Genomic DNA, 17,474 nt, shown 5'->3' on the forward strand with positions numbered 1-17,474 from the left:
GGGAGGAGATGTCAGGATTTGATCCTGGAAAGGGGGAGCCATGGTCCTGGGACTGTTAGCCCCGAGCAAGGCATCCTTCCCACCCCAGGGTCCAGCCTCCCTGGACTGGCACCTGCTGCCCTCTGCTCCACCCAGGGCAGGTGGGCGTGGGCCGTGCCTGCGTGTGGATGCCGATTACTCTCCATGGTGAGATGAGGATGGGCGTGGGGAGTAAATGTGGAGAAGCTTTAACAATAATTTGACCGTGCTCTGCCATCCACGTGGCATTTCATTTATCTAGAAATTCGTTTTTATTGTGCTTTACAAAGGTATTGGTCAGAAACAAAATGAAAATAAAAGTAAACTCTGGTCTTTCTCTACAGGTAGTATTAGAATCCTGGCTTTCCGTGTCTCTTGACCTTGGATGGGGCGACTTGTTAGTTTCCCAGGGCTGCTGTGACACATGAGCACAAACTGGGTGGCTTAAAATGACAGAAATAAATTCTCTGACAGTTCTGGAGGCCGGAACTTCAAGAGCAGGACATCAGCAGGGCTGTGTTCTCTGTGAAGGTTCTAGAAAGCTGTACAGGGCAATCCCTTCCTTGTCTCTTCCAGCTTCTGGTGGAAGACAGGGTGTCGTCCACCCTTGGCGTTCCTTTGGCATGCAGCTGCGTCCTGCCAGTGTTGGTCCCTGCCTTCACGTGGCATTCTTCCCGGGTGTCTCTGTGTCTTGTGCCCAAATCTCCATCTTGCTCTTATAAACGTACTTGCCATTGGATTTAGGGTCCACCCTAATCGTAATTTGATTTTGTCTACAAAGACTCCATTTCTCAATAACTTTGTATGCACAGGTACCATTATGACCTAGTCCATTTTGTGCTGCTGGAACAGAATACCTGGGACTGGGCAGTTTGTAATGAACAGAAACTTAGTGTCTCACAGCTACGGAGGCTGGCAAGTCCCAGATCGAAGTGCAGCACTAAGGGTCTTCCTGCTACGTCATCCAGCAGTGGAAGACAGAGAGAGTAAGAGAGGATGGGGGAGGGCGGGTGTCAAACTCACCGTTTTATAATGACCTCAGTTCTACCTGTGAGGGTAGAGCCCTCATGGCCTAATCACCTCTTAGAGGTTCCATGTTTTAGTATTGTTACGATGGCAATTAAATTTCACCTTGGGTTTTAGAAGGGATGAACCTTCATCACACAGGGGTTGAAACTTGAACACGCTTTTTTGGGAGGCACACAGTTCTGCCCACTCCAGGTGGGTCTGGGCATGGACCAGCCAGGCTGTAGATGGTCGTGGGTTGGGGAGGAAGTGGGAGGTTATACCTGGGGTGCCCCGAGGGTCACTGTTCCCTTTACCCAAAGCCTTCGTTTGCCCAGTGCAGCTGCTGTTGCCTGTCTGGGCTCCCTTGCCCTTCCTCTTCAATGGTGTGTTTGAGGCTCAGTAGGGTGGGCTGGAGCGTGTGGGCAGTGAAGCAGCCGGAGAACAGAGAAGGGTGGCAGGGCGGGCACTGGACGGTAGACCAGCCGGAGGTTCCCACCTCCTTCCCGCATCTTTCCGCCTCCTACGTCCTGCCCAGACCCTTCCTCCACCCGCTTCTGTTCCTGTTTTGTCAGATTTTTGAGACCATGAGTACAACACGGTGCGATGTGTGACATCCTGCACTTGCTGTTGTCACAACCGCTTTGCTACAGTTCAAACCCTTAAGATGCCGTGGAACTGGACCATTTTCCTATCTTCTGACTTATGAATTTCAAGTGTTTTTTGAGAAAATCTTCATTTGGGAAGTCATTCTTTGCCTCCTAGAAGCTGTCTAGACAGGTAACCAATTTGCACCCATTTGGAGGCTGTGGAGGCCTCTTCCAAGGATCCTGCCCCGCTCACCGAGCCTCTTTAGCTCCATGACTGTGCTGGTATGAAGTAAAAAAAGAGAAAAGTTCAGTAATTCAGTTCAGATTTGTTCTTGCCTAGATGACGGTAATGCCCCGTGTAGCATGACTTAATTCCCGGCAGCTGGGTTGCAGGAGGCTAAGGCGAGCCTAGCGGCTCAGAGGAGGGGCCTTACTCCTGTCTGCACTGTGATTGGCTCGCTCTCTCTCTCTCTCTCTCTCTCTCTCTTGCCTCATACTCTTTGTTCCATGGTTTCTGCTCTTCAGCCTGTCATCTGCAGGGCACCTGTCATTGTAGTTCCATCCTGACGCCCTGAGTCATGGCAGCTCCTACCCTGAACCTTCACTGTTCTTAGTGGTCATTCTATCCTTGACCAAACTCCCCTCTGATCTCCCGTGTGCCCGGCCTTGGGGAAGTGGGGTGAGCTGGGTGTAGTTCTCAGCTGCACCTTGGAACCGTGACTCTGACCATTGTTAGAGAAGGGCCATGAGGAGGAGACGGGGTTTACTTAGCTGGGGTAGACACTGAGAGGAGGGTCAATGTTGCACAGTGTGGCTACTCATGGCCAGAGCAGACCAGCCCCTCAGATCTCATGGCCCAGGTCTTGCCAGGCTGAGGACATCTGTGCACTGGGCACCCATTTGTGACATAGCCACATGGGCCAGGAGGCATGTGTGTGTGGGGGTTGGGTGGAGGGCATTTACTGAACAGGACCCAGAGATGCTAAGAGCAATCCAGCACAGTGAAGACATCCGTCCCTGTGAGATGCCTGGGAGACCCTCTGCTCATTGTTGATACTCTGCAAGGAAGGCGTAACAAATTGATTTTTAAGGATAGGAGCTTGAACTGGATTCATTGAAGAATCTCAGTAAGTTTGTACTTTTTTCATTAATTTTTTTGGTTTGGGCTTTGTGATAAACATGCAGACACTTGTTGGGACAATATCCCCCAGCAGCTAAATATTTGGGATTGAATGAACCAAAGCGCTGGTGTAATGATGGGGAATGCTATTTTAATGATCAGAATTAGCTTCAAGGAAGCTTGGTTACAAAGAGTAGAAGGATTTTTAGATTTAAAGTACATACAATGTAGGTAGTTTTTATTTAATGGGTTGGAAGGAATTGAAGCAGTTTTCATCATCTTTCTTTTTGTTCTGGGTCCCTACAACGTATACACTACAGTAGTGCATCCTTGAGTCTCTCCAAAGTGCTATGTGTTTTGGCATCAAGCTGTCATGTCCGGCCGTCAGCCCCATTTCATCAAGTCCCCCTGAAAGGCATCAGCTTGGGTGGGTCCAGGGGCACCTGTTGGCAGAACTGGTCTTGGTGAATTTTCCTCTCTCAAGTTCATCTGGTCCTCCTGAGGCTGTTGGGCTCTGCTCCAAATCTTCAAAGACAGCACTTAAGTCTGAAAGGAGAATTGTGGACCATATATATTTTAGCTCAAAACCTCCGAATGGAATAATTTTAATATGTGTATTCTTGAGAAATATGTAAATTAATAATTGCTTCATACATTATTCAAGACAAACTTATTTTGTATCACTGATAGCACTTCTAATCTTATATAGAGATATGCTAATGGATTTAATTAAAATAATTATACTGAATAATGTAGCCTGAACTTTACCCTAAAATAGTATCTATTAATCATCATCAGTAGTCATATTTTTAGCCAGGAAGACACTTACAACATTAAACCAGTACTAGATGGAAAATGCATTTTTTGTTTTGTTTTACAGTTTGGATTTATTTGGCATTCTCATGAGATACATGACAATTACATTTGCTTAGAGAAGAGTATAAAATTTATGTAATTTCTTTAACCTGAACTGTGTCAGCAATTAGAAAACTTTCAGCAGTTTCTGCCCTTTCTTAGTCCTTTTTAAGTTTCCTTTTTTCCCTTCGAAGCTTTGTTCAGTATGTTTCTTGTCCATCTGATTCTGTTCTGATCTCTTTTTCTCTCCTGAGAATTGTGATTGGTGAATCACTTCACCTTGATTCCTTGGATATTAAGAGATGAACCCAGTTTTAAGAGGGACAGTGAGCAACCTGCCTGTCTTCATATGCATAGAGATAGCTTCACCCCTGGCCATGATTCTCTCTAATTTTATTTCTGGTATCGTTCCGTGGGTTGCTGGCTTTCCGTCTGTGCTCAGTGGTGGAGAGCCCTGTCGTATTTGGTGGAAATTTCAGTGTTTCCCTAAGGCCTTTGCGTGCCTAGGACTGAGGTGTGTGTTCTTGCTTGTCAACGGGTCAGCACACAGGTGTGGATTGACCCGAGGCACAAATGCATTCAGAATTGTACCTGTCCACCCTCAGGTAAGCAGATGAAAGCTTTACCAAGTTCAAAGTAAAATGCAAGCCAGGACTTAAACTGCCTATTACGTTAATTTAACTAGGTTTAAAATCAAATCTAAAACGCTAACTTTCTTAAAAAGCAAACATTTATTTGATAAGTTCACTTTTAACTCAATGAATAGGAGATGAGTAAACAAAGCTAGAAGCAGTGAATGCATCTAAATTCCTGGGTGGTTCCTTCTCTGTTCTCGGGTAGGCCAGGTCATAAGGGTGCGTTCATGCAGGGTGTATGGTCCAGGGTTTGTAGCCCTGGGGTGGCGGTGGAGTAAGAGGCCCTACGCCAAACTCATCTCTGTCTCTTGGTGGACATCCCACAGGCCTTGTCCCTTCTTCCACTCTTGTCCCCCACCCCACACTCTAATGAATTGATTAGTGATCATCCCATTGTGCTGCAGGGAACCAGCCAAGGCCTGAGAGGTACCGTGGGGTGGGGGCTGCTAAGAGGCTGGCATCGCAGTCCCTGGCCCACAGTTCAGAAAGCCCCACGCATTGTGAGCAATGTTTTGCTTAAATAAATAAAGACATTCACTAATTTACAAAAATAACAAAAATCAAACAAAGCCAGAAAAAAAAAAACAACAACATTGCCCTAAATTTCTATCATCCAGACCTTTTCTGTGATTTGGCAACTAGTTCTACTCAGTATTTGCCACAGTGTATATAGCACTTTATCAATGAAAGTTTGCACTGGAATGAAGATTCGGCTTGAGAGATGAGCATGTTAAAGAAGTTTTCCGTGTTAATATGTACATGCATCCACATGCTGTGCTGCTGCCGCTGCTGTTGGTCCACAGTGGCTGAGGTGTGTTGAGCAGTAGTGGTGTGCTGGGATCGTGAGCCTGGCGTATCATGTGCACACGTGTCATTTCATTCTCCCAATAGCCCTTTAAGGCAGGTCCTACTAATCACCACTGCTTAACCCACGAGAAGCACTCACAGGAAATGCCCCCTTCCCAAATTCACATACCGGGTGGTGGAGGCAAGCCTGGAACTCAGCATTCTGGCCCTGGAGCCCTGCCCTTGTCCAGCATAAGGCATTGTGTACTGTTGGTCGTGCTGGGTAGGTTCTCCTGCGCGCGTCCAGGGATTTTGTCCTTCTGTGTAGGTAAGATTCCATCCAGCATTGTTTGTCCATAGTGTAGGTGCCCCCTGCTCTACCTGACGGGTCCTCTGTGTCTTGGCAAGCTTCTGAAGCAGAGCTTCCACTTGAAAGAGATCTGAATTTAGCAAAGCAGCCTTACTCCACAGAGGACATGGAAGCCTTTTGTTGCAAGCACATGCAGAATCCAAAACACTTGAAATTCTTGACCAGTAGCCAATATTACATATGGGCCAAGCTAGGTATGGCTCCTACTGATAGTGGGTGGTGGAACCTTACTGTCAAGGAAAGTTAGAACCTGTGGCAGGGTGGGAAGAACCTGGCACTGTGTCTGTCCTTGTTAACACAGCACCTGGTGGCTGTCTGCTTCGTCCTTGGGAAATGGCATTTATAAAGTTGCTGTAGGTGGATGATGCTTTGCTGGGTACAGTATAATATGCATGAAGCCAATTTGTGCCTTACCCTCTGGACCGGCGTGCACAAACTAGATGAGACACTTTGAGAGACTGAGCAATCAGCCTTGCACACACTTGTTATTAAATGTCACAATAAATATTTTTTATGTTTTTTCAAAGGAACTTCAAGGTAGTTGAAGCAGAGCATTTGAAACCAGAATGAAATTATTTTTTTTTAAATGTTCTTTCCTAAAGTTGCATCTGAAAGCAGATAATTGGAATCTGGTTGGCAGTAGAGGAGAGGGTAACACCTGGTAAAAACAACCACAGCATGAGTAATTCTGGAGAGGAGATATGGGGTGAAAGTTTCTTTATCATTTTGGCTGTGAAGTGCTGAGATTTGTGGTGAAGCTTGAGTCGGTGGATTCACAAAACCAGCTTTGGGGGTGGACAGACCAGCTCCAAATCCCTGTGAAAGGGGATAATGGTAGACCTCCTTCGTCAGGTTGTCATGAGGATTTAATGTGTCAGTAGAGTTGAGCCCCTGCCAACGTGATTGGCACATGCAGAATATTCACATTTTATAGATTAGGAAACTTGAACTCATTCCTGTGCACTGAGGTTGACACACTGGCCCAACATCCTTTCAAGCATTTTCCATCATGAAGTAGCTACAGAAATATATCCAGGTAGTGTATTTTTCATCAGTTATAAAATTAAGGTATAATTTATACACAGTAAAATTTGCTCTTTCTTACTGGACACCTCTGCCAGCTTAGACAAAGGTGCACTACCGTTGTCCTATGGAAGAGTCCCCCAGCCACCAACAGTCCTCCACCCCCATTGCGGATAACCCTTCCCCCACCTCCACCCCCGGCAACTGCATCTCCATCCCTATGATTTTGCCTTTTCCAGAATGTGGTAAAAGTGAAATCATGCCATATGCAGCCCTTTGAAAGTCTGTCTTATTTTATTCATCACAGTGCATTTGAGATGCTTCTGCATTGAGCGTAACAGTGGTTTGTTCTTCTCTTACCCAGTAGTGTTCCATCGTGTGGATTCACCTCCTGAGGGACATTTGAGTAGTTTCCAATGTCTGGAGATTGCAAATAAAGCTGCTACACAGTTTTATTTGTAATAAAAAGTTCATCTACAGGGTTTTTGTGAACGTTAAGTTTTTACTTCACTTGGAGAGATACCCAGGAGTACACTTGCTGGGCCCTGTGGATCGTGCATGTCTGATTATAAGAAATTGCCGAGCTCTCTTCCAACGTTGCTCCACTGTTTTTGCATTCAGACCAGCAGCATGTGCAAACAGCACGTGGTTATGGTTTTTAGCTACTTTTTTGTTTTTTAAGCAATTCTAATAGATGTTAGTGGCATCTCATTGTCATTTTCATTTACATTTTGCTGATGAGTAATTGTGCTGAGTGCCTTCCTGAGCCCTTATTTTCCACCCGTATGTCTTTGGAGATGTGTCTCTTCGAATCTTGTGTGCCCGATTTTCGATTTTTGAGGAGAGGAAGATTGTTTTGTTACTGAGTTTTAGGAGTTCTTTGCACATTCTGGATGCAAGTCTCTATCAGATAGTTCTCTGCAGTCTTGTGTCTTTGTTATTCTAACAGCACCTTTCAAATAGCAGAAGTTCTTTATTTTGTGAAATGCAGTTTATCGATTTTTAAAAATAGATTTGCTTTTGGTATCGTATCTAAGAAATCTTTCCTCCAAAAGTTTTATAGATTTTAAAGTTTTACATTTAAGATCTATGATCCGTTTAAAGTTAAGTTTTGCCTAGCCTGCAACGTATGGAATGAAGTTTATTTGTTTGGTGGGGGTGGGGTACTATGTACTTTTAGTACAAATGCATTGACCATATATGTTCAGGGTAATATTTTAAAAATGGGCTTCTGCCTTCTTGCTTTTGGAGAATTGCACTAACATTTATGCAATAGGTATGATAGTTCCATTGCTCAATATGTTGCCTATTTTCTTTTCAATTCGATTTTGAGCCTTAATGTAATCCCTTAAAGTATCTGGCATGAATGTTATTTTCCCCATTTCATTCAGGGAGGTAGAGTTCAGCCTGATACCGGGAATTCACTTAGAGACACAAAAGTGGCAGATCCAGGTCAGAGCACTTAAAATCCAGAAACTCTTCCCAACAGGATGTAGCCAAAGGCACTGAGTCTCTGGCTTCCTCCAATTGAATTTAATTCTAGCTTAGTTCCGTACTAGCTCTGTGATCAGGGACAAAGTAATTAATGTTTCCATTGTCGGTTTCCTCTCCTTCCAACACAGCTAACTTTCCATAGGACATCTGCTAGAATTAAAGATGAAATATACAAGGGTCTTAACACTATGCATAGATGTAATATTATCTATCATTATTACCATTACTCTGTTTTTTTTGAGGGTGTTGGTTTTCTGTAAGATACAGAGTATGAATATAGGAGATAACATTCCTAAAGAACAAAGTGATTCATTTTAAAAGATGCACAGATATACAGGAAAGCATTTTTGGCATGGAACAAAGACAACTTATTTTCATTAATGAATGTGGAAGAGCTGACATGGATTTACTGGAAGAGGATTCTTCTGAGGGGACAGGTGTTTGTTTTGCTTTAACCCTCATAAAGCTTCATGTAGCTTCGTAGAGCTTAGCACACAGTATACGCACCTGGTCAGCAGGTGACAAATATTGACTTGTGTTAGTACTTCCTTTATTATTGTGTCAAGACAATCATGTAAGAAATTACAGTTCCATGTGAATCATAGATTTTATTTCTTTGTTCTATTTCACTGTGTTTAGCCATTAGCCCTTATCTGGGAGTGATTTTTCTCTTGTTGGTGTTTCTGTACTTCTTCATAGGAATTATAAATTTCAATTAATCTTTGCCAGAGGGTGTGGCTCAGCCTTCTTTGTTCTTGGTTTGCAGGGGGCAGCGCTGAAATACTTGCCAACGATCGTCAACGATGTGAAATTGGTGTTTGATCCCAAAGAGCTCAGGTAATGGAGCACCCGAGGCGTGTACTTGCCACATGCCACGCGTGGCCTGCTTCTGAGAGCATGTAGTGCATGGGATAGTGCATGGGTGCATGCAGTGCATGGGTCCTGTCCTGTGTCTGCATGTGTCAGTGCCCTGGATCATTCTGGAACATGTGGTGGTTGCTGTGACTCTTTGCTAATTATGACTTCATGTGGAAAAGGCATCACCACTCCACAGTCACTGTATATTTTTTTAGAAGATTGTTTACAGCCTTATGGATATATAATACATGTTTGGCATTTTGCATACGTTAGTGGTTGAATTTCAATAGGTGGTTGTTGGTTTTTTGTTTTTAGCACCTAACAAACTTAAGATAGGAGCTATAATATTTGTGTGTCACCTTCGCCTTCTATGACAGGGACAGCTTCTCTTTGTGTGCTCTTAAATGAGGGACTGTGAGCCTTGGGCAGAAGAATCAGAAGTTGTCATCTAAGAAAATAATTTAAAAAAACAAAAACAAAAACACCACCACCAAAAAGCAAACCGGGAGGAAGCTGGTCCCTGGGCTTTCAGAGCGAGGGGCGGGGGTGGGGACCAACCCTCAGCGTCCAAGCCTGCCTTTTGATGTCTAATCTGCAGAGTCCCTGCCCTCTGACAAGTGCCGTTGTGTGTGATGGGATGCACAGCCTTCAACCCCAGACGTCTGATAGCACAATCCTCATCTGCTTTTTGTTTTGGTTTTAATTTGACACAATAAACTACCCACAGGTGATGGCACCACGTTTACCAGCCAGTGCTGCGCTCCTGAGTATTACTAAAGGGCCACCTGTCCCTGGGCAGTTAAACTGAATAACAAGTGACCATCCTTCCTGAACTCTATGTCCACCATAGGTCACTCATGCTCTGCAGTTGAAGGGCGAGGGGCTCTCGGGGAGGTGCTGTCCCGCACAAATCCTTGTGTCTCTGATGCGCCCCAGGATTTAGTGTCCTGAAGGGATGCATTTATTTTCTGCTCCTGAGGCACTGACAATGCTGGTTGTAGCTTAGCTGGCCCTAAATGAGAAGAGGAGAGACAATGGGTTGATGGGCAGTGTGACTGCCCACCTCTCTGTTGAGTCCTCCCCTTGGAGCACAGTTCTCAAAGAGCAGTCCCCAGACCTTCTGAATTGGGAACCGTGGGGTGGGGCCCAGCCATTTGGTTTTACAAACCCTCCAGATATTTCCAATGCACATTCATATCTGAGCAGCTCGGGTCTGGACTGAGAGGGAGGGGGCCTGTGGCTGGTGTGGGCCGAGGCCGTACCCTGGTCCTGTCCACTTCGAGGTGCACAGGTGGCAGTCCTCTCTGTGGGAGCGGTGCTGTCAGTGCTCACAGCTGGGCTTGGAGACCCAGAGAAGACCTGCTTTTCCAGGGCCAGGCCAGTCCTCAGGCACTCTGTTCTGTGGGTGGGCGCGTGTCCCTCTTCAGTGCCTGACAGGAGAGAAGAACTGAAACTTAAGTCTCCTACCTTAGCATAACCAGGTAGTCCTGGATCACTTACACATACATATACATCCTCACACACCTAAAAAAGTCAACTTTATTTTCCTGGTGGCCTTGTTTTCTTGTGTCATGAAGCTATCTTCTGCTTAGTAATCTTTTAATGACTTTCATGCTGGTTCCATTCTGTGCTGGCCCATCTTTAAGCGGCAACAATAGACACGACATCTATTATGTGCTTTCTCCATGCAAAATAGGGTTTGCAGAAAGCATTTGTATTGGTCCATTAATCTTTACAACAATGGCATGACACAGGTTCTGTTGTTAGCCTAATTTTTCCCTAAATATCTTGTTCATGATAACTCAGCTGGTGAATGGCAGTGGTTCAAGGCCAACCCAGGCTTTTTGGTTACAAAGAACAGGCCTCTAACCACTCTGCTACCTACTGGGTGTTGGGTTGTGTCCAGTTTTTTGTTATTATAAAATATGCTATAAAATATTCTGTAACTTAATGGTAGTTATCTGCCCTTATTTTATATAATTAGGATTAACAGAGAAGTAGAATTATTTGGTCTTGCATTTTCTTAAAAGGTTTTCAATGGATATTATCCAGTTGCCCTCCAAAAAGTCAAACCAACATTCTACCAGTGTGTATCACTGTTTTCCCAAACTTTGCCCATACTGGGAACCTTGCTGATAAGACAGGAGAACAGTATCTTACCATTTTAATTTGCATTTCTTTGGCTACTAACAAGATCTCTCTTCTAATATTCCTATATAGGTCTGTTGGCCATTTGTAAAAGTAAATTTTTTAAACAGGTTTATTGAGATATTATTGCATACCATAACTACAACACTCACTGTTGTAGAGTGTTCAACTTGATGGCTTTTAGTACATTTACAGAGTTGTGTGACCATCACCAGCATCCAATTTTAAAACATTTTATGATCCCAGTGAGATTCCTTGTACCCATTTCCAGGCATTGTCCATTCCTACCCCCAGCCCTAGACAATCACTCAGCTATTTTCTGCATCCACAGATTTGTCTTTTCTGGGCATTTCTTATAAATGGAGTTGTAAAATATGTGGCCTTTTGTGACTGGCTTCATATTTCTAAGGTTTATCCATGTTGTAGCAAGTATCCGTGCTTCCTTTTTTGGGATGAATTGTATGGATATACTATACTTTGTTTATCTTTTCATCAGGTAATGAATATTTGGATTATATTGACTTTTTGAGTATTATGAATAATGCCACTCTGATTCATGTATAAGTTTTTGTGCAGGTATATATTTTCATTTTTCCTGGGTATTTTCCCCAGGAGTAGAATTTCTGGGTTATATGGTGACGGTGTTTAAGATTTTGAGGAAATGCCACAGTGTTTTGCATAGTGGCTGTACCATGTTACATTCCCACCAGCGTGGTATAAAGGTTCCAACTTCCTTATATCCTCACCAGCACTTGTTAATGTCTGTCTTTTGGGTTATATCTATTTTAGTGGTTATGAAGTCCAAAAATGATGTTTTAAAACATCATTTTGAAAAATGAGATATTGATCCATGAGAAGGGGCTTTGTCCAACACGCTGGTGGCATTTAATGACCGTACGTTTTGGTAATGTCTTGATCATTTTGCTGTGTATCTCTAAATTATTTCACTTATGTTTTTCCTCATAGCAAAATGTTCACTGATTTCATTCTCAATGTTCCTGTGGGTTTGCTGACCATTCAGAAGCTCTACTGCCTGATCGAAATTGTTCACAGTGATCTCTTCACACAGCATGGTGAGTGGAACCCCGAGAATTATTAAATTGTCCCTTTATTTATTGTCTGCAGACTTTGACCCCTCGGAATTCTCTCCTCGTTGCCAAAAGGAGTAGAGGTTGCAGCCAATTAAAGCGGCTCCATTACAAGACAGGAAGATTTAGCCCTTATACGAGAAGGGTAATTGACACACAGTGCAAGTAATAGATCATTGAGAAATGAAGGGAGAAAGCGCGTGCCTTGTAATTTAGGTGTACACCAAAGCCCTGGGATAATCAGCATACATTGTAGCCTTAAAATGTGTGATTGTCTATCCTAGGGAGGCAATCACTTGCTTCCATTGAGATGATTGCAAAGAAGAAAAAAATTGAAGTTTTCTTTAAATCTGGAAGTAATAGTTCTGTCTTATTCTGAACTTTGCATTCTTTGATAGGGTTTCTTCAAACCTGGCTCAAAGTAATAAGAGTTTTCACGATTCCTCAACTCATTCATCCTGAGAAACACCTTATATTCCCACAAGTTATCTCCCCGCCCTTTTTATTAATCATTTTCTTTATATTTGGACAGATTGAATTAATATTTTACACCTGTCAGGCAGTTTTATCGAAAGCTTAAAACCTCTGCATAACTCCGCAACCCGCCTCATTTATTTGAGGCAAATGTGAAGTCTGCTGAGTGACATTCTGACTGGGAGGCATAGATTTATTCCATTCCATTTGCATCCAGACATGTAGGCTGTTCCATTCATTTTCTTTTGTTCTCGTGCTTGGTGTTGTTTGTAATTCCACTGAGCTGTTTCAGGGAGGGAGCCGCCCAGGCTTGGGATGTCCCTGTTGAGTTATCGGCTGGACGGGGAGCTCGCCGTGTGTCTGGCTTAGTCCTTTGTGCCTTCTGGGCTGCTGAACCCTGTGTTCGCCTGCTGAGTTTAATGCTATTTCTTGATTTGACTTTATAAAATGTACTGGAGTGTACACTTGTTGCTAAGGCTTATATTAAGAGGAAATGCTAAAACTTCATTTGGGTAGGAGTGTTCTTCTTGAGAAAAAACATCAAGCCAAGAAGTGGGTAGCTTTTTGCAGACCTCTGTCTAAGCCAGAAGCCCGTTTCCCGCGTTTGTAAATGAAAGTCAGTTCTCACCATCATCTGGGACTCAAAGCACTTGAATCTCCGTTGAGCTGTTAATCCCGACCATCTGCATTTCAGGCTCTCACTGGAGACCTGGATCTTGAATTGCCCACTCCCCAGGTGTGTGTCAAAGCTTGGGGACACGAAAAGGCTTTAGGAAAGGCAGATGGTAGAGATGTTGGGGGGGGACCCTGCTTCAGTGAAAGTTGTATATCAATATCTGGGTCTCCTTAGGGAGGTTGCTGATGTCCTTTCTCCCATGGTCCTGTGCCAAGACACACACAGGCAGACACACACACCTAGACATACCGTGTCACCACCACTACCATCATCAGTATCTTCACTGCGTTAACAACTGTCCGTGAGTGTCAGTTGTCAATGAATAACAATTGTCAATGGATTGTGCTTGAGTGTTGGTATGAGGAAAACCTTCTTGAGGACATATAAACATAATATTTCAAAATTTCTATTGCAAAACTTTGTATGCCATTTAGTTATCTTTGAGTAAGGGCTTAAACCATAAAAGATTCTATTAAAAATATTTAAAATAAAATTTTTTTTTTTTTTGGAGACGGGTCTTGTTCTGTCACCCAGGCTAGAGTGCAGTGGCGTCATCATAGCTCACTGCAGCCTCCAACTCCTGGGCTCAAGCGATCCTCCTGCCTCAACCTCTGGAGTAGCTGAGGCTACAGGCACATGTCACCATGCCTGGCTAAAAACAATTTTTTTAAAAGAATGTATTTCAAGGAAAAAATTTTTCTATTGAAACTTACTCATTTCTTTAGCTAGTAGAACATTTGAAGGAAACTTACCGTTTATTTTTGGTAATTATGTTAGACTAGGTGTTTGTGATTGTGTTTCTCTGTCTCTTTCCTATGCCCCGTTTCTATTTTTACTCTTGTTCTACACACATTTTATCTTAGACTGCCCCAAGTCCTGTTTTGGAAGTATGCAGCATGTGAGTAAATACTTAGCTTTGTTTAATAAGGAGTTACCAGGTAATGTAATATTTTGAAATAATTAGCCTACTATCTTTTTAAGTACAAAGTTAGGATTTTGATCTTAGTAGTAAGTTGTACCCAACATAGGAAGTGAGATTGTATGACATATACGAATTATATAGCCCAAAATTATCATGGGCTAAATGAGCCAGAATTAGCCTGAAGCTTCACGTCTTACAAGCAGCTCCAGAATTGCCCATCAGGAGATGTTCCCTGAGCCATAACTGGACGTCCAGGTGTGCTTCTAAATGCTAGTGGCTTCCCAGAAGTGTCTCAGAATGCTTTGGCCAATGTGAAAATAGTCCCACTTATAGGCTTTGGGTTGTAAGAGTCTTTCTGGATAAGGGTAACAAACACAGCCTCAATTTTTTCTCATCTGCAAGCTCTGCTTTTTCAGAGCAGCCCACAGCAGTCTTACTGTCTGCTCAGGAAAGATTTATCAGCAGAAATCTTCTGGTTGGTCTGTTCTTACAAAGGATGTCATTACTTTTGCAAAATACTCTGTGCCACCTTTGGTATAAATATTTAAAGCCAAACCATTTTCGGATGAGATATGGCCATGATTTTTTTGCTTTGTTCCATTTCTTATTAATTTGTAAAAATATAGTTGTCTTTGTCCTGTTTCCTGATCCCAGTGGAAACAGTCAGATTAAATCTCCACGCATCCAGATTGTTAGAACTTGATATAACTAGATTCAGCTGCACGTGTTACCAAACATGCCAGCCCTTCTTAAACATCCTCTTAAGGAGGCGGTCAGGATGTGTCACTGTGCAGGTCCTCTGGGTTCCTCCATGGGACCCCCAGAGAGAAGTGAGGTTCCCAAGTCCTTGCCTCTCAGCATGCGTGTTGCCTCACTCACTAAAAGAGACACACTGGTTGCCTTGCTCTACAACATTTCTTTCCATCTCCGTGGCTTCAAGAGTCTCACTTCAATGGAAAGGACGAGTTGGTCTGTTGGCAAGATGCAGGCAGTGAATCCTGAAACCGGAATCGCTCCTCTGCAGCAAAGCCTCTGTACGCCAGGTCTGGGTCCCAGCAGTGCCTACTGGTTATTTCCAGCCTTGTTTCCCCACTTCTCTCTCTTTGAGGTCATGAAAATTGAAGGTGCATTGAGGGGGGTTTCTTGGGCTTCAACCCATCCTTTTATCCTTTGATGCCCTCCCACACCCAGGGTGTGATCCCACAGTGTGGATGTGCCTGCCTCAGCCCACTAATTCAAATGCTAACCTCTTCTGGAAACACCCTCCCAGACACGCCCAGAAATAATGTTTAACCAGCTCTGGGCATCCTGTGAGGCAGCCATTAGACTTAAAATTAACCAACACAGACAGCTTCCTGAGAGAGGCACTTTGATCACCCTGCCTGAAATATTAACAAATCCATACACTGCACCTCCTGACTCCTTGTGGCACCCTCCCCCCTGAAATCATGGTATGTCTTTACCTGACTACTTGCTTATGATTTGTGCTGCTTCCTCAGAATAAGAGCTCCCCGAGCGGGACCTTGCTGGTCTTGTTCTTGCTCTCTTGCTGGCCCCTGAATGAGCGAAACGCACATGGATGTTCCAAACCACACTTTGTTTCCCAGGAGGCAGTGCAGGGGAGGAAGCATGACCAGCTGCACGCATACGTAGTTCACTGGATCAAAGGGAGGTGAAGTTTTAGGTTCACCTGGGGAAACTGGCAGTCTCTCCTGGTCTTGGCTCTGAATGGATTCCTCATGGGGGGTGAAGGTGTCTTGAAGGAGGAGTAACATCAGCAGAGAAGGGCGAGGAGGACCCATGAGAGACCCGAGGTGTGGACACTCATCTGTGGGCAATTTTATAAAATCAAGATTGTCTTCTGTTTGCGTCTGATTTAATGATTCCTCAGTTTTCCACAAATATGATGGGGGCGGGGCACAATTCCACTCTACCTCTGGTTTCAAGATATCTTTTTGGTAAAATTATGGAAAATTTCAAACATACAGGGGAGTGGAGAGAAGAGTGTAACGCACACCCACGTACCCATCACTCAGCTTCACAGATTATCAACTCATGGCCAACCTTGTTATCTATGTGCCCCTCCTCCAGATGTTTTGAAGCAAATCCTGGCCATCACGGCATCCTATTGGGGTGTCTTTTTAAATGTACGGTGGAAATACAGAGTTAACGACATTGTTACTGAACAGCCTTGTGCAGAGGGGCTGGTCCCACGCCAGTGTCCCCTCCACCCCGCTCCTGTGCTGAGGTGCAGGGCCTCTGACTCCTTAACATGCCGTGCACGAGACTCAGTGAATGGGCCGTGATGGCTTCTCAGCGTCGTCTCACTATGTGACTTGACTACTTGAAAGCTGGTTAAATAGATTATGTGCTTCACAAAAAGATGACTCTTGCATGTAATCTGTGGTGTGGAGTGAGCAGATTTTCAAAGCGAGATACAAAGAGAAGGAAAGGTCAAAGCTTCATAATTTGTGCCTTTGTAGCTTTGTTCCCATGTGATTGTATTGTTGCCCACATATCTGACAAAAGCTGTGGAAATTAAAGCTTAAATCGTATTATAGACATGAGAAGTTTCAGTTGTAATGAAATTAAAACAATAGAACACTGAGGTTTAGGATTTATGTCCACAAAATTATTTAACATTAATGTTATAGAAATTGGAATAAATAAATCAACCTGATGTAGCATTAACTTTTAAATTAGTGAAGAGCATTGGTCACACTGGCAAGAAGCCTTTGAGGACAGGTGGGTGTCCTTGGGGAGCATCTGTTTTTACCCACGTGGCTCCTTTCATGTTCTGAATCTGAGGCCTTTGGGAAGCTTGTTCTGATAAACACTGGATCATTTCTTTGCCTCCTTTGCAAAGGATTACATCCTTTCAAGATATAATCTTTCCATATTCCCCTTTGGATAGTGGCCAAAGTAATTGACGGATTTTCTTTAGTGCTTACCATGTACTTAGCATTGTGCCCTGTGTTTGTTTGCCTTGGAGGAGGGTGTAAGATTTGAAGAGTAAAGTTTACTCAAGACTGTCCCTTTTTGGTCTTGCCAGTAGTTTAATGTTCTCTAAGGATTACTTTTTTGTAAGCCTTCTATTCTTTAGCACCCCTTTGTGGTTCTTTTGTTTCGAGTTTGTTGTTACTTTCCTGTGGTTGGAATCTCTCAGTGAGTAGGAACGGGAATCATTCCTTCCTGCCCTGGCCCTCCTGAGGCTCCTGCCATTACCGTAGCAAAAAGGTTGCCTTTAGACAGAGTTCATCGGCCTTTTAAAACTTCATTTGTGTTCCATTTCTTGAACAGTACAGAGCTGCTTAAAAATCTAGGCCTAGAGAACTTAAATTATTTTTCTCATTCTTATTTTCAAGGTCAATGATTCCTCTAGTTATCAAGCAGAGTAAAACTCTCCTTTTTA

At 43.6% G+C, this 17,474-nt stretch overlaps 1 protein-coding gene across 1 annotated transcript in view; it reads left to right on the plus strand.

The window, feature by feature from the left end:
- Window positions 1-17,474, plus strand: part of DOCK1 (dedicator of cytokinesis 1) — a 470,019-nt gene that overhangs the window by 155,535 nt on the left and 297,010 nt on the right. The window contains exons 24-25 of the mRNA XM_069460828.1: window positions 8,663-8,733; window positions 11,869-11,975. Of these exons, the coding sequence (XP_069316929.1) occupies window positions 8,663-8,733; window positions 11,869-11,975 (178 nt within the window). The remainder of the gene's footprint in view (window positions 1-8,662; window positions 8,734-11,868; window positions 11,976-17,474) is intronic.

The sequence above is a fragment of the Eulemur rufifrons genome, chromosome 28 (assembly GCF_041146395.1).
Source record: "Eulemur rufifrons isolate Redbay chromosome 28, OSU_ERuf_1, whole genome shotgun sequence".
NCBI classification, from domain to species: Eukaryota; Metazoa; Chordata; class Mammalia; order Primates; family Lemuridae; genus Eulemur; species Eulemur rufifrons.